The sequence below is a fragment of the Lampetra planeri genome, chromosome 7 (genome assembly GCF_965212315.1).
Source record: "Lampetra planeri chromosome 7, kcLamPlan1.2.h2, whole genome shotgun sequence".
Taxonomy (NCBI): Eukaryota; Metazoa; Chordata; class Hyperoartia; order Petromyzontiformes; family Petromyzontidae; genus Lampetra; species Lampetra planeri.
In genome coordinates this window covers 4,064,257-4,088,271 of record NC_136113.1, presented here as the reverse complement: position 1 = coordinate 4,088,271, position 24,015 = coordinate 4,064,257, and the positions used below count along the sequence as shown (strand labels likewise).

General features: G+C 51.8%; 1 protein-coding gene across 1 annotated transcript in view; it reads left to right on the top strand.

Moving 5' to 3' along the window:
* Positions 1–21,707, top strand: part of PCSK2 (proprotein convertase subtilisin/kexin type 2) — a 32,158-nt gene extending 10,451 nt beyond the window's left edge. The window contains exons 3-12 of the mRNA XM_078595998.1: positions 2,073–2,186; positions 3,148–3,256; positions 3,375–3,412; positions 6,291–6,367; positions 7,783–7,871; positions 10,987–11,162; positions 15,412–15,627; positions 15,993–16,093; positions 16,501–16,728; positions 18,707–21,707. Of these exons, the coding sequence (XP_078452124.1) occupies positions 2,073–2,186; positions 3,148–3,256; positions 3,375–3,412; positions 6,291–6,367; positions 7,783–7,871; positions 10,987–11,162; positions 15,412–15,627; positions 15,993–16,093; positions 16,501–16,728; positions 18,707–19,220 (1,662 nt within the window). The 3' untranslated portion in view covers positions 19,221–21,707. The remainder of the gene's footprint in view (positions 1–2,072; positions 2,187–3,147; positions 3,257–3,374; positions 3,413–6,290; positions 6,368–7,782; positions 7,872–10,986; positions 11,163–15,411; positions 15,628–15,992; positions 16,094–16,500; positions 16,729–18,706) is intronic.
* The last annotated feature ends 2,308 nt before the right edge of the window (positions 21,708–24,015 follow it).

The following is a 24,015-nucleotide window of genomic DNA, read 5'->3' as shown; positions in this document are numbered from 1 at the left end:
GTAGGTAAAACATTAAAATTAATAAAAGTAAAATAAAATAAAAGTCACGACGTTTCGGAGGCAACACAAGCCTCCGTCTTAACTAGACTTAATTGGCCAATCTTATTTGACAAACAACTATTACAGGTTATTGATAGACAGCCAGGCTTGTTTTACCATGTTTAGTTGTTGTCTCCCTTTTGTCACACTATTGTTATGTAGGCCAGGTTCCAGAGGTGGGACAAAGTCATTGTTATGCAAGTCCAAGTCGAGTCGCAAGTCATCAAATTCATGACTCGAGTCCAAGTCACATGACTCGAGTCCACACCTCTGCCAGGTTTAGTCACAAACCGTACCTCTCCATAACAAAGGCTCACCCTCTTAAGCATCACCTTACCATATGAATAAAAAGTGTGCCGTACTTGGCCCTTCCCCCCCCCCTCTCCAACCATTATATATACGGAGTGGTAGCTCTTGCAATCTCTCATTTACTTGATACAGCTGTCGTGGCTGTGACGGTTCCACCTGAAGACGGAGGCTTGTGTTGCCTCCGAAACGTCGTGACTTTTATTTTATTTTACTTTTATTAATTTTAATGTTTTACCTACGTGACTTTACCGAAAAAACCTAAGAATATGCTAAGGGGCTCTCATCGGAGGCGAAGGCAGAGGTGTAGGGGGGTGGGGGAGATCACCCACGCAACTCTATTCCCCCATCACATCTTTGGGGGGCCTGGGCGGCCGCCCTTGCTCAAACGCCCCCCCCCCCCACCTCGAAAGCTTTTGCGAATTATATTTATTGTGCCTCCCGCGACTTTGAACCGACATCGTCAGCCCGTCAACCAGCATTCATTTAACAAAGTGCAGCTTTGCCGTGTTGGAGCTGGGCCAGGCAGGGGGGCTGTAAAGAGGACATTGCCATGCGTGTCAGCTCGCACAGGTGACTGAGGCCACCTGTCCTGCCACTGCGCTTGGCCAGTCGATCGCTGTTCTCCAACACTCGAGGCGTTTGACTTATTAATGTATTGTTGATTTATTATTTATTTTACCGGGTAAGGCCCACTGAGCTGTACAGCTCCTTTTCAGAGGCGACATTGGCCACGAATGATAGCGCAACGAAGTGGCTTATCATGTGCACATTCATAGCAGCCAAATACTCTTAAGCGCTTGTTTCTAAATGTAGAGGGAAAACCTGGAGGACCCGGAAAAAAATCCACGCGACCACGGGGAGAGATACATGAAAACTCAAAATATACAGCAGGCGTCAGGGTCGAATAGAACCCACGACCTCCTGTGGACCAGGCGAGGTAGTTAACATCTCGCCACCACGGCGACTCTCGTAAACGTGTAGTTCTGACTTCACGTGCGTTGTCCAAATCCCCTTCCTTCCCCCCAATCGTAGCAAAATATAGCAAGAGAAACAAGATCCTTTAACATGACTATCATCACAACGATGAACACCGCTGGTGCAGAAGCCATCCATTGACCCGAGGCAATTTAGCCGTTTTGTTTTTTGAAACCCATCTTGATAGTCACGCTCACAATACAATCGCTAAATTTTACAAATGAAATTTTTTTTGTTCAGTTGCTTAAGACAAAAAAAGAAAAAGCAAAGTTGCCACATTTATTCACGACGGAGAGGCTTCCGGCCGCCGTGGCAATGCGGAATTTTCACTCAGAGCTTCAACGGGCCGGAAACTGAGACGAGCTCGATTTGAAGCTTTCGTGACTGCAACGATTCATACTCTTAGGGTTTTTTTTCGGCAAAGTCACGTAGGTAAAAAATAAAATAAAAATTAATAATAGAAATAAAAAAAATAATAAATCACATTTATTATTTATTATTTTTTATTTTATTTTATTTCTATTATTACTTTTATTAATTTTAATTTTCTTTTTTACCTACGTGACTTTACCGGAAAAAAACCCTAAGAGTACTGAGACGAGCGCCAGTCGTCCGCTGGTTTAATCGGAGACACAAATTCACCACTGTCGATACCATCCCTGCTGCGACCCACAATCGAGGGCGTTTGTCACCGCAGTTGTTCTCACCCCCCCCCCCCCCGATCCTCGTGCCGTGGATGCGTGTGGTAGGTGAAGCGCGTGGTGCAGCAGGAGGGATACTCGCGAAACAAGCGCGGATACAAGTCCTTGGACAACTTCAACATCGACATGAACGACCCGCTCTTCAGCAAGCAGTGGTACCTGGTATGGAGGACCCCCCCACACCCCGATTGTTACGGCCGCCACCTTGTCTCGGATCGCCTGGGATTGTTGACATTTTTTTTTTGAGTCAGCCGTCCGGGCTCATCTGTGAGTCTTCTGCGAAACATTACAATTCCCGGTTGTTATTTTTTTACGAGTAATTTTTTTTCCCCTGCACCTCCGATTAGTATGGTTGGCTACGTACGGCGCGAAAGAAGTGTTTAAAATAAAAAGAGCACGCCACTCAAAGCAACGCGTGTACACGCAGCTCTCCTCTCCTCCAGGATTGTGATATATTCTTCCCATTACATATGTTCTGGTTTGTACCTCAAGAGGTGGCAACCTTCGTCACTATACATGGGCTTCATTTGCTAATGGTCCCGGATTAATGTTACTTTGCGTGCGTTTTGCAACCTGAGGCTAAAATGCAAAGTGAACGCTAAAAGCACTGCACTTATGGGCTAAAGAGGCGCTTTCTGACGCAATGAACAACGCCGTCCCATTTGTCCGCCATCACGTGTGCTCCTCGGCAGCCGCAGCTCTGCCAACGATGAAAAGTAGCAAGTCCGTGACAAATCATTAAATAACGCGATACGTGACAAAATCGATACGTGACAAAATCGATACGTGACAAAATCGATACGTGACAAAATCGTTGCGCCTCTCTGGGCGGACGAGTGGTGGATGTCCATCCCGTGGAAAATGCGCTCCAAGCAGAAGTCGTGCACCTGTGAGCTCTTAAGCGGACACGTATTTCCTCAAGTGTTCCATGATGCCGCACCGTGTTCACAGTCCTGCTGAATACGTCTCTTGTGCCTCTGCTGCATTGTCGCTCTCTTGTACCTCCTTATTACCCCCCACCCCACCACCATCCCCCTCCTCATGCCCCACATTCACGGTCTCCCCCTGCTCCCCACCCTCGCACCCCCCTCCCCCTCCCCACGTCTGCCTCTCGATGTCCTAGATAAACACGGGGCAGGCAGATGGGAAACCTGGACTGGATCTGAACGTGGTGGAGGCTTGGGAACTCGGCTACACGGGCAAAGGAGTGACCATCGCCATCATGGATGACGGTGGGTCCGTTTTGTGTTTGTTCAAAACAAAACACAGGGCCACGTTTTACAAAGGTGTTCTATTGTGAACGCTGCTGGTGTTGCGTTACACCGCTGATGTTTTGTGCATCGACCGCAGGTATCGACTACCTTCACCCGGACCTTGCCGCCAACTACGTAAGTCAACGCACACTCGCTCACTGCCGTCGACGCGCCGAATCGCGAGCAGCGTTGGCGCGCGTAACGCCCAGCAAACGGTGCTGCTGAGCTGTGTGAGATCTGATGAAGTCGTGCGCGCTCAGGGTGATTTGATCATAGCCTCAACAGGGTCTGTGGACGGTTAATTTACGTTATATATTTTTTTTATTCGCATTACGATCATTATTTTTCTGAGTTATGCGTGCTCCTGTGTGCAACGCGCACTTGGAGGTGTCACCACCTAACGAGAAGCTGCAAGGCAAAGGACAAGCGGAGTGGGGAGTGAATGCAGTGGTTGTGACACCACACCACCGGTTTCTGAGATTCACAGCAAAGTGAGCCGCTGTGGCATCAAAGACGATGTCACGGCGCCATTGATCCTCCGTTGTTCAAACTGCAGCGCACATTGGAGGTTGACATCCGACACGGTGACACCACAAACGAGCAGGGCTGAATTCCTTGCTCGATATTTTGGGGAACACCGCTGTAGGCTGGCTTAAAAAGTGATTTATCGGCGTAAGGCACTCCCACTAGAGATACATGATACGCGCATCCATAATCCTATATTATCGCGCCCTATATTCCTATAATGCTAGCACAAGTTTATAGGAATATAGGGCACACGGACAAACATAATGCGATACGGATGTGGCACGTCATATATGATTCGCAGAGCAGCATCAAGGATTGTTCCAGCTGAGATGCAGCATTCACCACGGCACCTGCAGTAGGGCTGAACGATTAATCGATATAAAATCGACTTCGCTACTTGAAACAATGCGATTAGCAATTCGCAAAGGCTGCGATTTTTTACGATTTGAAAAGTCAAATTACTTTCTTATTGGAATTTATTTTTTATTATAACTTCATTTATTCAACTTTACAATTGTTCTATGTTTGAGTGTTCTATTTCATTTTTCAAAAAATATAAATACATCTTGGAAGCAATTCATATATTTTAAGTTCTCATCCTTGCATTAGAATAGACAGAGCAGTTAATATTTTGATGGTATCATGTGGTAATCCTCCATCACATGTTTAACATCTATTACACAGTGAATATTGAACTGAAGCTTGACTTAAAAAAATATTTAATCGCAAATCAAATCGCAATCGCAATATCTGTCAAAAACATCGCAATGAGATATTTTCCCCAAATCGTTCAACCCTCACCTACAGTCAGCCCTCGAAGCTCCCTCGCCATCAGCCAGGAGCATCGTCAAGAAGATGCTTTGAATGGTTAAGGGGGGAGGGGGACACAGACTACGAGTTAGGCGCACACAGGAACAACACAAGCTGAAGTGGCTCATGAATTCTGCCCGCTTACATTGTGCAAGGTTTACGCTGGTGGTCGCCTGAATGGCTTGTTCGGCATCGAGTGGCTTAGCTTTGTAATGGTTAACTAATGCGGGACGATGTGCAACATTGTTCCCGGCCTGCAGCAGCAATAAAAAATATATATAAATGAGCAGGTAGTAAAAGTGTAGCGAGCGGAGTGTGCACTTAACCGGGCTGACAGTGTGAATGGAATGGATTTGTAATGCACTTCCAATGAAAGTCTGCGTGTGACAATCTCCGCCTTGTTTAACGCATCACGTAGAATTAGGATTCTGCAAGAAAAAAAATGGGTTTTGTTGAAACGTGAAATCGCTGGAATTGTCGCTTTTGCTTAGTTTTGCTCAGCCCTGCATTAAAACTTGAAACTGGGGGTAATGGAAATAATGTGATTGAAAAAGAACATGCATATTCGTGGTAAAAAGGTGGCATTTCAACAGTGAAACACATTGCTAAATTGCAATACAAATAAGTGCCATAACAAACCGTGTACATGCCGATGCTTTTTGTTTTTGTATTGACGTTCAATCCGGAATGGTATTTATATTTTTTATATCTCAAATGAGTACCTGGTGCGGTGGTGTGTAAACATTGGCCACTAGGGAGACAAAGGCGGCCAGACGTGCAGCGGTCCACCCACCCCCTCGTGTGCCGTGCAGGCCTTCATAGGTGCTCGCTAACAGCACTTGCCCCAACAGCCTGCTAAGGCTATACGGGGGATCTTAGTCTTCGTAAATGGTAACAGTATGAGCGACGTAAAAGGCCACATTTTGAGATTTGCGAATGTCACCCCAAACTTTACTTAATAGAAGAAGACGAAAACCCTCTGACAATGCAGTACATACTATGACTCAAAATAATCATAAGCGGCATTGTCGAGAATAGATGATAAAATAGAAAAGCGGACAATACGACTCCATATTCCCGTCTCTCCGCGATAATAAAAAAACGTATTTCACAATCCATCGCCTACACGGGGACATCCGTACTCACGGAAGTACAATACTCACAGAAGGCCGTGCTGATGATGGGTTGTGGAAGAAACGCATTACTTTATGTCAAGTAGACAGATACATGGAGACGATATATTGTACGCTTATTTATTTCATTACCTACTATGGCATCACCGCTTGGCCGGTGCCAAGGTCTTGGAAGCAAGGACGAGGCGACTCAGAAGAGGAGTGGGTGGAGAGAGTCGTATTACTTCTCATCACCGGTGCAGAGCCCCGAGTCCCCACCACCAGCCCCCTCCAAAGGGCGATCCTGTCAACAGCAATGAACCAAACCTAATGAACAAAAAGCGGAGTGAATCTACGCATTCGTGCCGAATAATCCCATCTCGCGGTGCGTCGAGAGGCGAAAGACGCCGAGATTTACGTTCACGCCGCGATCCAATTAGACCCTCCGATGGAGGGCTCGCGTAAAACAAAACGCCACTTTGAACAGATTAATTCTGCCGGCGTTGGTTATAACAGGCGAGGCGACGGGTAAGTTAATCAATCCGTGTTTGCTTTGCTCGCAGCATGCCGAGGCCAGCTACGACTTCAGCAGCAACGACCCCTTTCCGTACCCACGCTACACCGACGACTGGTTCAACAGGTAACGCGCTCGTGGGGCGGTGCGCGCAGCGTCCCCCGCGGGGTAGGAGATAATTATGAATCGAGATTTGAAGTTTTCGTGATTGCAGGGGTCCATACTCTTTGGTTCTTTCGGTAAAGTCACGTAGGTATACAATAAATTAAATCACGACATTTCGATTGCACCTGATGATGATTGCTTGTGTTGCGATCTAAACGTCGTGATTTAATTTATTTTATTTTATACCTACGTGACTTTACCGAAAGAACCAATGAGACTGCCACAGTTGGCTTCGTCATTTGTAAGGGTCCAGAGTTGCGATCTCGATTCGGGGTCAATTCAGACGCTCATTATAATTATGATCGCCGCTCGAGGTTGGATGTAAGTCAGAATATGAACACTGGAGGAATCCGATGAGCTATGAAGCTCTTTTTCACAGATGTCCAGTAGGGGCGGGTGAGAACGTTGCAACAACACACAGTACGAGAAAGGTAAACAAATCACCCAAACATACAAAGAAAACGAAACCATGCCCATTGTCCAAGGCAAAGCCCACTGAGATATTAACTTATTTTTCAGAAGCGACCTGGCCATCACAAATGATAGCTCAACAAAGTAGCCCATCATTAGGACATTTATAGCAGCTAAATAATCTAAATAATCTCAACGCATGTTTCTAAATATGGAGGGAAAAACCGATGGACCCAGAGAAAAAAATCCACGCGACCACGGGGAGGATCAACGCAAACTCCAAATATACAGCAGGCGTCAGGGTCGGGATCGATCCTCCGACCATCCTGCATACCAGGCGAGGTAGTTAACATCTCGCCACCGTGCCGCCTCGGGGGGGGGAAGTCGGCAATAGCTTGTCCAACGAATAGGTTGACTGCACAAAAGGGATGTTCACCGTGGAATATCTGGCTCACGTCCACGAGTGGATTTAAGCTTCTTCCCTGCATGCTCGAGTGAGCAGAGATACGCGCTGACGTCGCCTTGGAGTGGAAATGAAATGAGATGATGTTATTTCCCCCTCAAGCTAGGCTTGCAATGTGCGCTTCGTGTCTGTGTGTGTGCACGTCTGCGCGCGCGCGCGTGCGTGTGATGTGAGGAGCGGTATCACAGTGGTTCGTTCACTGCATTATGAACCCGGCGACCCAAGTTCGATTCCTGTTCACGGCGGACCTCAGCTGCGAAAATATTTGAAATGTCTCTGGGCCCCTCCCACCCCCCCCCCCCCCTTCTTAAATGGGTACCTGACGCGGTGTCAAAATCTTGACCACTGAGGAGACAAAGGTGGCCGGGCGTGGCACTGACCACCCACCCTCTCGTGTGACATGCCGGCCTTAATTTGCACTCGTTAACAGCACATGCCCCGACAGTCTGCTAAAGGCTATACGGGGGACCTTTGTCTGTGTGTGTGTGTGTGTGTGGAGCAGCCATGGAACCCGCTGTGCGGGGGAAGTTTCTGCAGTCGCCAACAACAACGTGTGTGGAGTGGGAGTCGCGTACAACTCACGCGTGGCAGGTACCAGAGTCACGCGCACAAACACGAACAAACGATCCCCCGAGGTAGCCTCGACACGCACTGTCGGCTTGCAAGTTGCTGCTCGCGGCCACCGCTTATTGCCAACACGGCGGACGATGTGCGCGGCATGGCCAAAGCACCACGCCCAGACGCGACTCAGATAGTTGCCACTGATTGTTGCCCGCTGCCGGCTACGTAATGCGGTGCAGTAATTACCACGCGCACGCATGAAACACACCGGCATTGGGCGGCCCACACAGGAATTTCTCGCCGCACCGCTCCCAGTGGCTTGCGAAAGAAGTCTCTCTGGCCCTTTTCTCCATCCACAAGGTAAAAGGTCTCTGTTGTTCAGGGCACGGGTCCACACCTTCTCTCCCGCAACGCCCCCGAACTTCGCCTCCCGCTCCCTCTTTTAACCTCTTCCTGGCTCCGCACCTCGTCGCACTCTGTCCCCATCACTCATCATCCTCTCTTTTTTTTTTACGATCAGTGGAAACAAGAAGATGCTCGGTGTAGTCGGCACTTTGCTTCGTTCATCATCCTCTCCTACCATCACCTGGCATAACCGTCCCACCTGACGGCTCACCCAACCCTCCAGCTACTTTCCCCTTTTGAACGTTCCGGCCAATCCTCTTGCTCTCCGTGCTCTAACCAATCAGAGCGTGGAGTGTTTTCCCCCGCCTTCTTTATTTCTGTGTCCCAGGGATCGTGCGAAACAATCACTACACTTGTACCAGTCATTGTACAAGCCCCGAAGGTCGAAGCGCCTTTTCCAGAGCTGATGACAAAAATCACCCGAATGGGCCCCAATCCATCCTGATTGCTAAGTGTGGTTGAGCCCCGGTTAGCAATTGGACGGGAGGCGGCCTAGAAACACCAGGTGGTGTTGCTGATTTGGATTGTGAGGGTAGCCGGGAGCTGGCAGCAAAGCAATTGATTATATAATCCATCTCTTGGGAGGTTTGAGTGTTATTTCCTTATACGTGTGTGGGTTTTCTCCCGTGTGTTTTAGTTTCCATTAACACAGTGCGAGCTTCCCGCGAATAGAATTGGCCAAAATCCAAATACAGGGCCCTCCTTAGTGACTCTTGGGACAATAGCCACGTTCGTGTGTTGCTTGTTTAGCTCACGTGAATAGTTTTGTTATGCTGATGACACCGGATGTAGCAATTCCGCAGAGCTCCGCACTCACACGTGGAAAAGGCGTTCGATGAAATCCGACTTGATGGCAGGCTCACACCCATCATCCTCCTCGGGTCGATAAAATTCGCACCACATTGTTGCGAGCCACCAGTGCTTATTCTGTGGCGACGTCGGTCCCGGTCAACCGAACGTGGAAATTTCCACCACGACAGGCTTGCTTGCGGAGGTAAACACTGACAAAACGCTCATTTGAGGAGGGAGAAACACCTTTGACTCCGTAATGTTACCACCGTCTAAAGCGTGTTTTTATTAATTTTTTGCGTTGCCTGCGGGGAAAAAAACGGATGCTAATCACGTACAATAAATTTGCTGTCAGTGTAAAAGAGACGTATTATTGACCCTGTTGCGTTTGATCTCAGTTTGCGTCCACGTGCTCCCCCCACCCTCCCTCCCTCCCAAGATTAGTCGCTTGCTCTCGTCGGCGGCAACGGCAGCGAGCCGTGAATTAAATTGCTTGCAGCAAACGCTCGTGTCACCCCCAACCTCGGCTTCCAAACTCATCAGCTCCTTTGACAGCTCGGCGCGGGCGCTTTCTCCTCCTCCTCCCTCCTCCTCCTCCTCGGCAGAATGACAATGACGTAACCCCGCTCGGACTGCCGAGGCCACGGCACTGCGTGTGCCCTGTCAAGGGTCTGCGCTGTTACTCCGCGGGGCTTGATTTCTCCACACTTGAGTTCGCGTGATACCCCCCCCCAACACCCGTCTCCCCCCCCCACCCACCCAACCATCAACATCTCGCCAACTCCTCCAACCAATTAATGTAACGAGCGATCGTCGCTAATACGCAACTGTTGCGTTCTGCACGTGCCGTCTGTCGCGCGGCGCGATACGCCAGGGCCGCGGCGGCCGTGGCATAAATCACCATGGCATTAAAACACGACGACGACGACGAATTAAATTCACTGTCAAAAGTGGGGACTGTTCCTCCCCGGAGTGGCGGAATGGGACGCGCGGTGTGCGGCTGATGCAGCGGTGTGCAGCGTTGTGCGCGTGGCGCGCGCCGCCGGGAAGGAGGGCCTGGGTAGGGTTGGCGATCGCGGTGGCACGGGCTGTTCCGCTTGGCCGTGCCCGTGCATAATGCACTTCGGCAATGAATAGCGCGGCAAACCCGACGCGTAGAATGGGATTGTGGGTCTCGGGGATGTGGTTTTCCGGAGCACAAATGTACACGAAAACAGCCAGGAGTGAAATTGACGCACGTGCCAGAAATAGCGCACTTAGAGCGATTAAATGCACCGTGGCTCGTGCCTTCCACCCGTACCCGCACGTGTGCGCCATTGGGTGTCGGCGTGCACGTGTGCGTCTGTGTCTGTACACGTGCGTGTGTGTGGATCTGCATGTAGGTGTACGCCTCCCCTAGGTTGACTCAGCCTCAAATGAGTACCTGGTGCGGTGTGTAAGCATTGCCACTAGGGAGACAAAGGCGGTCGGGCGTGGTGCTGGCCACCCACCCCCTCGTGTACCGTTCCGGCCTTCATAGGTGCTCGCTAACAGCACTTGCCCCTACAGTCTGTTAAGGCTACACGGGGGATACTTATCTTTGTATGTGCGAGCACCTGTTGTTTTGTGCGTGCTGATGCACGTGTGCCCGTGCGTGCGTGTGTATGCGGTGACGTAGCTATCCAGCGTGCGTGGCGGTGCTACTAATCCCGGGTCAAATGCAAATCACGAATCTACTTCTCCAACAATGGCAACAGTAGATGTCTCTTAAATAATGAGCATTTGCCCCTTCGCGGGCGCTAGCAAGAGGAGGGTAAAGATTTGGCAAGGGGTGCTCCCGTTTCACGCTTTGCACGGGGGGGGCGGCGGGTGGCCAATACCAAGTGCTCTGCGCGCCACCGTGCCTCTACGGCTCCGTGCACGCGCGTGTGCACGTCCGTGCGCGTGATTCGCGCGCGTTCCCGTGTGGCAGGCATCCGCATGCTGGACCAGCCCTTCATGACGGACATCATCGAGGCGTCGGCCATCAGCCACCTGCCCCAGATGATCGACATCTACAGCGCCAGCTGGGGCCCCACGGACGACGGGCGCACCGTGGACGGCCCTCGTGAGCTCACTCTCCAGGCCATGGCCGACGGCGTCAACAAGGTTCGCTCCGGGAGTCGGGCGGGGATGTGCCATCGGGGAGAGCGGCTGTGGGGAGTCGAGAGGGCGTGGGGGGGAGAGACCGTGCGATCGCGAGGTGCTGCGGGCAGGAGGCAGCGCTGCAGGATCTGGCGAGTGCACGCGCTGACGCCTAATTGGGAGGAATTCCGACTGCGAGGCTGCGTTACCCATCCCCGCCGACCTGGCTACGCTCGCTCGTTCAGTGTCCGCGTGGCCTGCGAAGGCGCTATGCACTCCTCTGAAGCTTGGCGCCTGCTCGTTAAGATGACTCCGCTCGCTCGTTAACGCCAGCGCACGTGCCGTTGTGTGCGGGGAGCGGTGGCGCAGCGGTTAGCGCGCTCCACGAATAACTCAGCGACACGAGTTCGATTCCCGCTCACGGCCAACACCAGTCACGAATATTTGAAACGGTCCTGGGCCTCCCCTAGGTCGACTTATTAGGAAGACAGAGGTGGCCAGCTTGGTGCTGGCCACTTAACCCCTTCGTGTGCCGTGCCGGCCTTCATATGTGCATTGCTAACGGCACTTGCCCCAAAGTCTGTACGGGGGTCTTTGTCTTCATTCGGCAACAATATCTCGTCGTTAGGTCTCCTGGGTGCGTCCCCTCCGCTCTGTCACGAAGAGAACCGCGAGCTCTCTCACCTGTTGCGTCCCTGCACTTGATAATTGAACTGTAATTATAATTTGCTCTCTCATTGTATCCCAATACAACGATATTGAAAGCCTTCTGAAGGGCGAAATGTTTTCGTCCACATTCTACAAATAGGAATTAAGCACGTCCATATTTTAAAGAGAAACCCTTAAGTAAAGTCCACACGCAAAGCACGGAACGTAATTGTTCGTGGAAAAATAACAAAAAAATTTGACGAAAAATATCACGCGATGCCCGTGAGCTCCTCCACGCACCCAGACTCATTAACGCTCCCGCGCGGCCCGCTGAACATCATCCCGCCGGGAGGGAGGGGGTTGTCGCCACCACGAAGACACGCTGCTCTCTCACGCGCACAACCTCAGAGAGCCGAGGCCGCAGTTCGAATCCGGGGATCCTCGTTGGCCTGGGCCTGATCTCATTTGCAACGTCGTCCCCGATGCCCCGACGCGCGGGTTCTTTACGCTGGGATGTCCGCGAGCATCGCCGACGGGAAATCGCCGTTTTGTGCCGTCACTGGACATCTGCTCTCTGCAAAGTTTCCCAAACGACGCGATCTCGGCACGTCGTCGTCGCTGTATCCCTCGGGGTTGGTCCATTGCATCGTGGATACGTCCCTCGCTCAAGTCCAGGTTTCCACTTTCGGGGGCATGCGGTTGTGCGTCAAGAGTCACTGGCTTGTGATTCGCTGGGCACGTGTTTATTTCACGTTCATATCGGCTTAATTCGGTCATTGTGCTCACAAGTGCGTGCACGGAATTACGCGCGTGAGAATCGATATGTTGCAGTTCATTGAAATCTTGTGAAAATGATTTGCTGATGTCATTAACTGAAATTCTAACAAAATCGTACGGACGAGACAAAAAGTAATCAGTTCTGAAATCAAAATTGGATTCCCTAATCGTGACAATTCATTGAATTACCAGGATGGTGGAGGGTGGTGTGAATGACGATATGCCCATAACACAGGCTTACTCTTTGGTTTTTTCGGTAAAGTCACATAGAAAGAAAAGCAAATAAATAATAGAATACGAAGTTTCGATTGCAACACAGGCAACCGTGATCAGGCTTGTTTTTCCAATTTCTAGAAATGACGCATTGCTATGAGTATGTGTGTGTGTGTACTCGTGTGCCGTAGGGAGCGGTGGCGTAGCGGTTAGCACATTGCGAACCCAGTGACCCGAGTTCGATTCCTGCTGACGACTAACACCAGTCGCGATTATTTGAACTGGTTCTGAGCCTTTCCTAGGTCGACTCAGCCTCAAATGAGTACCTGGTGTGGTGTATAAACATCGAGACAAAGGCGCCCGGCCTTGCTGCTAGCCACCCACCCCTCGTGTGCCGTGTCGGCCTTCATCGAAGCTCAATAACAGCACTTGCCCCAAAAATATGTTAAGGCTATACAGGGGATCTTTGTCTTTGTATCTCTGTGCACGACGTGTGTGTACATGTGGGTGTGTTATTGTTTGTGGAGCACCACGCGCAACTGTTTTATGATATCCATTGCATCGACGAAGGAAATTTCATTACAGATCCATTACGCCTTTGGTTCATTTATCATAGCCAATTGATCCCTTTCATGGCGAAGGACATTGTCTTGGAGACAGACTCACTCCAATGCACAAGGGAAGTGTGGAATACAAATAAACAGCTCTCTCTGGTTAATACCGTGCGAGCGAAGTGGCATATACGTACACCGTGGTTTACATGTACATTATCCAATGTGTATTTAAAAAAAGGTAAATATAATGAGGGCTGGGGAGGAGCGGTGGCACAACGGTTAGTGCACTGCGCTCTGAATCCGGTGACCCGAGGTCAAACTCCGGGAGCCAGTCCTGGGCCCTGCACCTCCACCAACTCGCATTGATCCAGCATCGTAAGGCCAGGGTCATATACCCCACAGGACCACCAAGGCGTGGTGAGGCCTTCACCCAGCAATAGATCAACAACGGGACTGTAAAACAACGAGCGCTTATGAGGGATTCGTGTGAGACAGTACGGCAAGTAGGTATGTTACATACTCTTTGGTTCTTTCAGTAAAGTCACGTAGGTATAAAATAAATAAAATCACGACGTTTCTGGCGCATCAGGTGGGACAACCACAGAAATACAAATTCTCTTTTTCCCACTTCAGCAATTGTTTCTTGCTGTGGTTGTCCCACCTGATGACGGACGCTTGTGTTGCGCCCGAAACGTCGTGATTTAATTTATTTTATTTTATACCTACGTAACTTTACCGAAAACTTCAAATCTAGATTGAAGGTATGTTACATGCCTGTACGGAGGTAGTGACCTCCTCCGTCTGCGCGTGTACATATTCTTTATGGTGCTCCTGTTGCTTCCTCGTCAAAAAGAAGGGCCTTGCATAATGTAACAAGCTGAGCCTCAATGAGGTCCCCGTTTGTTCTTGTGGTGCTCTGCTTGCAAGTGCTCTCTAAAAGTCAAGGGGGTCAAGAGGTCGTCACACCTAATGGCTGTTGTGGCACCGCCACCTCGCCATTGCTTCTGCTAGAATTCACAGCTGTCGTGTCGTCAGCACGCGGCTTCCAAGGCCTACTCTTACAGGCTCACCACCACCACTGCCTGCTGTTAGATCTTCCCTTTGGTTACCGACCCTGTTTGACTTGCCCTCCTCCGTCCTGCAAGTGTGCGTCGCCTCTGGCTACCTCCCCTTTCTGATTACATCTACAAAGGAACTCATCTTATCCGTTTTGAGGAGGGGGGCGCATACCCCGGATTCTATTATCCACAGAGATTTCCGCAAATTGACTCCACTTGTCCACACGGGAAAAATTCCTGGACCCTACAGCTCCCACGGATAATGTGAGTCATGGGAAATAAGCTCTGCTGTACAGATTTTTCTTCCAGCATCTCTGTGCTGAACGTGCATCTCGCTTCAGCGCGGGTTAGCGTGGCTTGTGCTGAATAGCTCTACCAATGCTTTTCTCGTAGCTCCGCGTGCGGTTCGGCACGATGCCCCCCCCCCCCCCCCGTATTTCGCTCCACGTGCCGGGAGCTTTCTTCAATAATTCCTGAAGGAGCTCTCCCGCCACGCGGACGCGAAACGTCCGGGCATCATGCCGAACCACACGCGGTGACACGCGAAAGGGACCGTCCATAAATGGCGTCACGCACCTGGGGGGGTGGGTTGCTCAGACATTTGTGACAATGTGTGACGAGGGGGGGGGGGGGTGAGAAATGTGACGTCACATCAAAATGCGCAACTTTAAATAAATATAGAATTCTTATGACAACACTCCTACAACATCAGAGTGCAGCGCCACATTAAATGCGCACTACAATGGCAATAGTTTAAAGCGATTTTAAGCATGTTTTGTTTTCAAAATGGAAATATGGTTTTGGGGGGGGGGGGGCAAAGCTTTATGACGTCATATTTGAGGGGGGGGGGTCTGACTTTTTGTGACGCCGTGTGACAAGGGTGGGTGGGTGGGGGGGGGTGTCAAAAATCGTCCAAAATCGCGTGACGTCATTTATGGACGGCCCCAAAACACATCGGATAGCTTCCACGTTGCTCGCCGTATATCCCAACCACCCATCGCCCTGACGACGTCGCCCCTCCAGGGCCGCGGAGGCAAGGGCAGCATCTACGTGTGGGCGTCGGGAGATGGAGGCTCCTACGACGACTGCAACTGCGACGGCTACGCGTCGAGCATGTGGACCATCTCCATCAACTCGGCCATCAACGACGGGCGCACGGCGCTCTACGACGAGAGTTGCTCCTCCACGCTCGCCTCCACCTTCAGCAACGGGCGCAAGAAGGACCCCGAGGCCGGCGTGGTGAGTTTTTCTGAGCAACGGGGACGAGGGTGGCTGGGAGGACACGACACCCGTGGGCTTGAGTGGGGAGCTGCGTTATTGACGCGCAGGTTGACATCGATGGGATTCCGCTAATGGAATACGCGTTTGTGACTAATTGTGTTGCGCTCCTGAAAAACAAATGAGATGAAAATCCAGTGGGTTGTAGATGTGTCGTGCCTATAACAGAGGAGTGAAGGAATTCCTCATTAGCAGCAGCCTAATGCATCAGAGGCATGCAGCAGCAGCAGCATCTGCGAACAAGCGCAGCTCGTTGGCGTGACAGACGCACGGGGTGAAAGGTTTCACGGGAACCACGATCGTGTCTCGTGTCGCTCCCCGCCCAGGCCACCACGGACCTGTACGGTAACTGCACGCTGCGACACTCCGGGACATCCGCCGCAGCCCCCGAAGCAGCCGGGGTGTTCGCCCTGGCGATCGAGGCCAAGTAAGTCACCACACGCGCGCCCCCCCCAACCCCACACATTGGCACGCGATTGCACCCCCACAACACGCACTCAATCCGCCTACTCGCAACAAGAAAACAACTACTTTGGGGGATTGTTTCAGGTTTTCCAGGACACCTCCATTATAACCACGTGCTAGGACGAAGGGCGCCATTGCTCGAAACGTCACCGTTTGCGCACCTTTGCTTTTGAGGCCACAGTGTTATCGACGAACTTGACGAGTCCTGTTCGCTCATCGTGCTCGTGCGCCGCTGCCAACGCGAGCAGAATCGCTCAATGATTGTTTCAATTATAACCGGGCTCATTCCTGCGTACAGCCGCTCAGCGCGGAGCAGTCGGCGTTAAATAATCGCTCGCTCCCACCACCGACCTTTCCCAACACGCGCAGCCCGGAGCTGACGTGGCGTGACCTGCAGCACCTCGCCGTGCTCACGTCCAAGCGGAACAAGCTGCACGACGAGGTGCACAAGTGGCAGCGCAACGGCGTGGGCCTCGAGTTCAACCACCTCTTCGGCTACGGGGTGCTCGACGCCGGCGCCATGGTGCGCATGGCGCGCGACTGGAGGAGCGTCCCCGAGCGCTTCCACTGCAAGGGTGGCTCCATCACCAGCGCGCGGTGAGTGCCGTGTCACCGCTGCTGCCCTGGCTGCCCCCGCTGTCCCAGTGTCTCAGTGCTGCTGCCCTGGCTGCCCCAGTGACTCGTTATTGTCCTCAGTGTTGGTGATTGCTTCATCCCAGCGCTGTGTCGCAGCGTTGCTCTCGCTCCACTCTCGCTCCACTCTCTCGTGTTTCCCTGGCCTGATCTCTCCCCTTTCCCCCGAGTCCGCTGCTACGCTCTAATGTAGTTTGGTTTTCATTTTTGTAAAGCATTTTGGGATACGATTGTGCCCAGAAGCCATAGAATTCTAAATTGCTGCTGTCATCCACTCGCGATGTAGCTCCACCCACACCCGCTGCTACTATATTAGCAACATTTAAGGGGCTGCCGTTGGCAGCGATGAATAAGCAACACGTTAAACAATAACACGTACAACGTTGCTACGTTGCCTTGGAATGGCAGCAGTTGTGGTGTCTAATAGGCTGACGTTCGCAGCGATGGCATGTTAAACACTGCACGTGAATATCCATTGATTCGTCGATCGATTCTTACGTTCCCTTTACATTCGTCACATTTGCGCGCACGTGAGAATCGATTATTTGCGGTGTCTGCAAAATCTTTAGAAATAATAATAATAATAAGAAGAAGAAGACGCGAGTGTTTGCCGAGGCTGTTTGAGCGAACGCAATTATTCAAATGAGCAAAAAACAACACGCGCGGTGGACAATGCAAAATGAGACCGCGGGGTAATGAAGCCAAGAAAATCATCACGAGCCAAGAGGCCAAATGGTGCGCGGGTAAAACACCGCGATCGGAGCCTCGCTGAATGCTCGTTGTCTACGAAATGTAAACCTCCTGACGGGTCGATTCAAAGCGCGTTGAAGCCTTCAGCTTTCTTAACACCTCCCAGATGTCTCGGTGCCCATCGTCGGTGTAAAAGGACAATCGACAAGCACGAGACAGCCAACGTCTCTGCTCTGACGACGCGTTCTCGACCTGCTGTGTATTCGTCTGTTATCTAGGGCAGTGTTAATGACAAATGAGCTGAGTGTTGTTATTCTTTTATTTTTTTCCATTCTGATGGCTGCAGTGGGGTCCTTTCACAGAATGTGCTCTCGACGTCAGGCACAAGGAAGCACTTTTCCCTTGCTCTCTGAATATTGCAGAGCTGTGGAGTGGCTCCGAAAGTGACATCATCGGATTTTTTCCAGTGTCTATCTGGGGTTTGTTGTATTGTTGTATTGTTGTTGTATTGTTGTTGTGCGCCCACTAGACTGGGCTTTTACTGAGCCGTGCGCATCAACGAGTGCTTCACCCTTAGCCTCTGCCGACTAAGCCTTTCAAGTCCGGGCTTTCGCCGATGTAATGGCAAAACGAAATGCATTTAAACCATTGGCGCGCGGGGGTCGGGGGGGGCGGCACCTGTTAACTCGCAGCGTGAAGCGGGAGACCGTGCTCCATTTCATTGTCGTGCCTCTCTATGGGCACCTCCGCCTCAGTGTCCCTCCGGCCACGGGTGGAGCCTCTTTCCCGCTCCCGAAGCCATCCAGGCACAGCCCCGTGTACAGCAAGGCGCACAACAACCAGTGACGATAACCGAGCATTTTTTGTCACTAAATCTCGTGGCTTTTTAGGTTTCGGTCGCGACTACTGTTTGCGGAAGTGACCAGCGACACATCTGACGGCCTTCCGGGGCGAGGGCGTTTAATTATTTAGTTTTCATGATTTTCTTACCTTTCCTATCGTTTGTGCATTATTTGTTTTGTGAACTTTCTGACCTGCCCCTACTGGACATCTGTGAAAAAGGAGCTTCACAGCTCATCCGATTTCTGGAAATTGCTGTGACATTTCTGGCCACTTCAGCCGCTCCACCAAGCAGCAGCAGCAACAGCAGCAACAGCCGCAGCATTTGGCGACCTTCAGAAGTTCGTTTCGAAACCTTTCACCCTTTAAGGAGTCGCTCCCCTTGCCGTTGCGTTCCGTGCGTTCCGTGCAGCGCCGTGCCGGGCCAGGGCAGGCTGGTGCTGACCGTGGACACGGACGCGTGCGAGGGGCGCGCCGACCACGTGCGCTACCTGGAGCACGCGCAGGCCGTGGTGACGGTGAACGCGACGCGGCGAGGCGACCTCACGCTCAACCTCACCTCGCCCGCGGGCACGCGCTCGCTGCTGCTCGGCCGGCGGCCCCGCGACTCCGACTCGCGCGTCGGCTTCCACCGCTGGCCCTTCATGACGACGCACACGTGGGGCGAGGACCCGCGCGGCCGGTGGACGCTCGAGGTGGGCTTCGCCGACGGAGCGGAGGGTCCCGCGGCGGCGGCGGCGGCGGCGCGAAGCGGCGTGATCTCCGAGTGGACGCTCATGCTCCACGGCACGCACTCGCCGCCCTACGTGGGTCAGGTGGTGCGCGACTCGGGCTCCAAGCTGGCGATGTCGCGCCGGCAGGAGCTCGAGCAGGAGCTGGGCGAGGCCGTGGCGCGAAGCCTCCGGCGGAGAAACGGCGGCCGCTAAGCGGCGGCGGCGGCGACGACTAGAATGGAGCCCTCGAGCGCGCACGCACGCGCGTGTACACACACACACACACGTACATTCACACGCACGCACATAGAGCATCTCACACGCGCGCTCACACGCGGGTGCAGTCCATCACGTGCACACGCGTAAGCTCACACCCACGCTGACACACGCGTACGCTCACACCTATGTTCTCAAACACATATGTATGCTCTCACACACATGCCGACGCGCACACAGCAGCACAGCACACACTTGTCCTCACACACGCGCACACACACGCACACACGCGCGCGCTCACACACACACACGCACACACCGGGCCAAGCTGAGTAGCAAACACCACGCGCGTGTACACACACGCACATCCAGCCACCGACATCGCTAATGTAATATGTACTCTGTTTCTATTGGGCCTATTATGAGTAATATTCTTGATCATAATAATCTCTTCTAAAGATGTTTAATAATGTGAGTTTTATTTTATTCCACCCCACCGGCACCGCTGAGCACCGACTTTTCATTTGGCTTTGTTCAAACTCGAATGCACACGTGGATATATGCTACGGAGGTCATCAAACATTTGCGGGAACACTGCCCGCACAAACGAGACGAGGAATTACGTGGCACTTTCTCACGATTGAAAAACAATGCGGCCAAAGTAATAGACTCCACGTCCGGACTGTGCCACGGGTCTGATCGATGCTGCGAGCTAACGCGTATCGACAGCCCCCCCGTATTGCCCATCAACTTTTGTGATGATAGCAGTTAGGGCGTTACGTAAAATAGATGCTTACTCCTCACCCCAATTCGGGCTCTCCGTGCTCCAGAAAACGCTCTCGCTCGTTCGTATGTGGGTGTCGTTCCTCCGATAAACAGAAACACGCATCAGTGGTTGGTTATTTTTTTTTCTAAATCCACAACACCACCAATTGTGTGCACATCACTGCCATAACTTTTTCCGGTAACATTCCGGCCTTCAAAAGGATTGGCTCCACAAACAATCTTTGCTTATATACATTTCATAGCTTTGACAGCCCCACTGAAATGAGTAAAACAATTGAAATTCGAAAATGAACTCGAAGGGAAATAATCACGCTTTCGAATTTTAACAATCGGCCGTGGCGTCAACGCCTTGCGCTGTTGGTTCCGACCGTGGAGGAGCTGCAGGGTTAGAGACGCCCCGCGTCTCGCGCTCCCCTCCGCACCCCAAGTGCAGTCGGTCTCTGCAGCGTTCCCACACGCCAGCATCCACAGGCTCTTCAGACCTCTTTGAGATGGTCCTCAGATTCAGCTGTGTAATGATGGGGCTGTGGGCACGCACCCGTGCCGCTTGAGAAGGAGACAGGCAGGTGAGCGGTCACGCGCCGTCACGCTTCGGGCGTTTCGGCTCCGCGAGCCCACGATAGTCTCTCGGTGCCGCCGCTGTGGAGTGGCCCTCCTGCTGCTCGCTGACGGGTCTCCCGCCTGGCCTACACCGCCATGTCCTGATTGTCACAATCTCAGCCCCTCTGTCATTTATATCGGAATCCCATTGCCTTAGGGCCCCGTTCGGTGTTTTCTGCTCACAATAGCCGCTCACAGTAGGCGCGCACAATAGCGTTCAAATTTTCAAAGGCCGCATTAATGAGCACGGCGCTCAGGATTCCGAAGCGTCTTTCCATCTGGCACCGATTGCCCGTTGCGTTTTGAGCGCAGAAAAGCGGCGGAGTCGTTCTCTGATCTCGGTCCAATCCCCTAAACGCAAGCTCCTGTGGCTCCTCCACGTCATTCCGCAACGGTCTGTGCACGGAGGCCAGCAACAGTGTGAGGATATGGCGACCGGCGGTATCCCAGGCAGATCCTACGTTTCTGTAAATAGGAGACGCGGTTTTGCTTGACAGTTACTTGATAAATACTACACACACACACACACCGGTGTCTAAGTGTTTCGGCGCAGTGTTTTTATCACTTCGTTTATCAATCTCTTGAGCGTTTCGTGAGAGAGGGCCTTCCTCCTCCTCCTAAAAATGTGCAATTTTAAGAGATGAGAGAAAAAAACGTCACCGAGCCGTGTGCCGGTGCCGAGAGATGTGTGCTCGGCTTGCGACCGCATTTACGCCGGATGTCCATCGAAGAAAACATTAAAATTATTTGTTAACATTTTGAGAGATTAATATATTTCAGAAAGAAGGGGGCGAAAAAAAACCCCCTAAAATATCCTATAAAAATATATAAGTGTACTGTTGTAGTCTCTGCCTGTTGAATTAATATTTGAATGTAAACATGAAGTACCGTATCGTCGTTTTAACATGACGGGGAGCAGAGCAATTTACGCCGTGTTCTCGCTGACCTGTCGCCATTCCAAATCTTGCCCTCTGCGTTCATCTCTTCTTTCGCGAGGTGTGTGTACGGAACACCTTCTCTCGTCAACCAAATGTGGCTTTAGTCTCCGTCTAATTTTTTTCCGGCTGCGTATTTACATAAATGTTCCAGTTTACTCTCTCCTCGTGCTTCCGCCTCCTCGTGTCCGCGCGAACGTTGCGTTTGAGGATCGCGAGGATCTCTCCTCTCTACCCTCGCCCGGAGCCGCGAGCGTCAATATGGCATCCTTTGCCCCGGCTTCTAAGCTCCTCATTATTCTCAAACTATTCAACTTGTTTATTTCTTTTTGAAACCAGGTAAGACCCACTGAGCTGTATAGCTCTTTTCCACAAATGATAGTTCAACGAAGTGGCTTATCGCATGGAAAGTTATCGGAACCAAATACTCTAAAACGCCGTGACGTTGATTCTAAATGTGGAGGGGGAAAATCCACGCGACCACGGGGAGAGCGACACAGCACACTCCAAATATACAGCAGCAGGCGTCAGGGTCGGGATCGAACCCACGACCTCCTGTATACCAGGCGAGGTAGTTAACATCTCATAGCCACCGTGATGATAATGAGAGAGAGAGAGACGCGCAAACTCCAAATATGCAGCAGGCGTCAGGGTCGGTCCAAATATACAGCAGGCGTCAGGGTCGGGATTGAACCCACGACCTCCTGTATACCAGGCGAGGTAGTTAACGTCTCGCCACCGTGGTGCCCCGTGTCTCGGAGGACGCTTGCCCACATTTAGACAGCTTGAGCCCCTTTCCCCAATGGATCATGGGCTCCCAGACAAGATATTTCACTCTTTGAGTTGCAGCGGAGGTAGCTAAACATTTGTTGGCACAATTTTCAATTCTATTTTAAACGCAAGTGATCTTTTTTTATTTTTGGGAATTTTTTAATTATTTTGTAACACAACTGGGTTCATTGCCATCAAGAAATTGGCACCGCGAGCATTCCTTGTTGCCCCTCGTCGTCTCGCGTGGCGCAGAGACTCGGCCAGAGTTGGAGGCAAGGGACGAGGCGGTGAGCGGGGAAGCCACTCTGCTGGACTCACGCGGATCTGTCACCCCTCGTGGGGGTGCTCGGTGGACGCCTGTGCGTGTGCCCTGTCTCTCTCGAGCTGTGGGTGTTGTTCGCATTGGGTGGTGTAGCGGTTAGCGCTACGCTGCGCTACGAACCCGCCGAGTCCCGAGTTCGATTCCCGCTCACGGCCAATACCGGTGGCGATTATCGGAATCGGTCATGGGCCTCCCCTAGGTCGACTCGGCCTCAAATGAGTCCCTGGTGAGGTGTGGAAAACATCTTCACTGGGGAGACAAAGGCGGCCGGGCGTGGTTGCTGGCCACCCACCCCCTCGTGTGCCGTGCCGGCCTTCGTAGGCGCTACTCGATAACAGCACTTGCCCAAACAGTCTGTTGAGGCTATACGGGGGATATTTGTCTTTGTTGTTCGTATTAAATTAAAGCCACTGTCTGCTGTTCGTAGGAAGTAAGGGTATTGCACGTGTGCAGGTTCGTTTAAGGGCAAACGAGACACTACATTGGGGATGACACCGAAATGCTAAACGGTTATAATCAGCAGCAGCAGCAGCCATGGTCATTCCACTGCTGCATGAAGGCCTCGCCAATCCGCCGCCGTCACTTACGATGTCATTGTGATCCACCAAGCAAGCCTGCGCACGAGCTGATTCCTGGCCTTATTCTCGGTCAACGTTGGGGGTAGGGCTCTAGCCCCCACCGTATGGGGGGAGGGCTTGCCCATGCCTCCGTAATCAAAACAAACAGGGTCACCGTGCGTGGTTGGAGCGTGCCAGTGTCTGTTGTGTTAAAGAACGTTGGTCCACGCAGCATGTTGTGCTCCGTTCAACACGTGGTAGGAATTCGCGACCAATATCTTCCATGATAGAGGGGTTTTTTGGGGGGTTAGATCGCGTAAATATATAAATGTGTCGTTAAACCCACCACCGCCCGACACAGCCAACTAGTAGGGGTTGTCACGTAAGCAGAACGTGCCAATTCGTCACTAGTCACCCAAAAAAACCTCGATTATGGATGTTGTGCTCCCCCTGCGTAACCCAGGGATAGAGTCGCGGATTGGGCTCCAGCACTTACATTGGCGAGGACGAAGTCAGGACCTAACAGACGGAAGGGAAGAGTAAAACTACACTCGAAGCAAACCGAGCAACCGTTTCACACGTTTTTGAAAGTTTTAATATGAAGGGTTTAGCTCAGAACGCGTGACTATAGCCGCACGGAGGGAACGATGGCTGGGGAACGATGGAACGTGATCTCTGTGGCACAAACGAGTTGGTTTCTCAGCTGCGTGTCGTCGGGAGGGAGTGGGAGACGCAACTCTGCGGGCTTGCTGGGTGCGTCTTGCCGGAGATGGCATGCCACGATGTTAGGGGAAGGCCCAACCCAAACATTGAACGGCTCA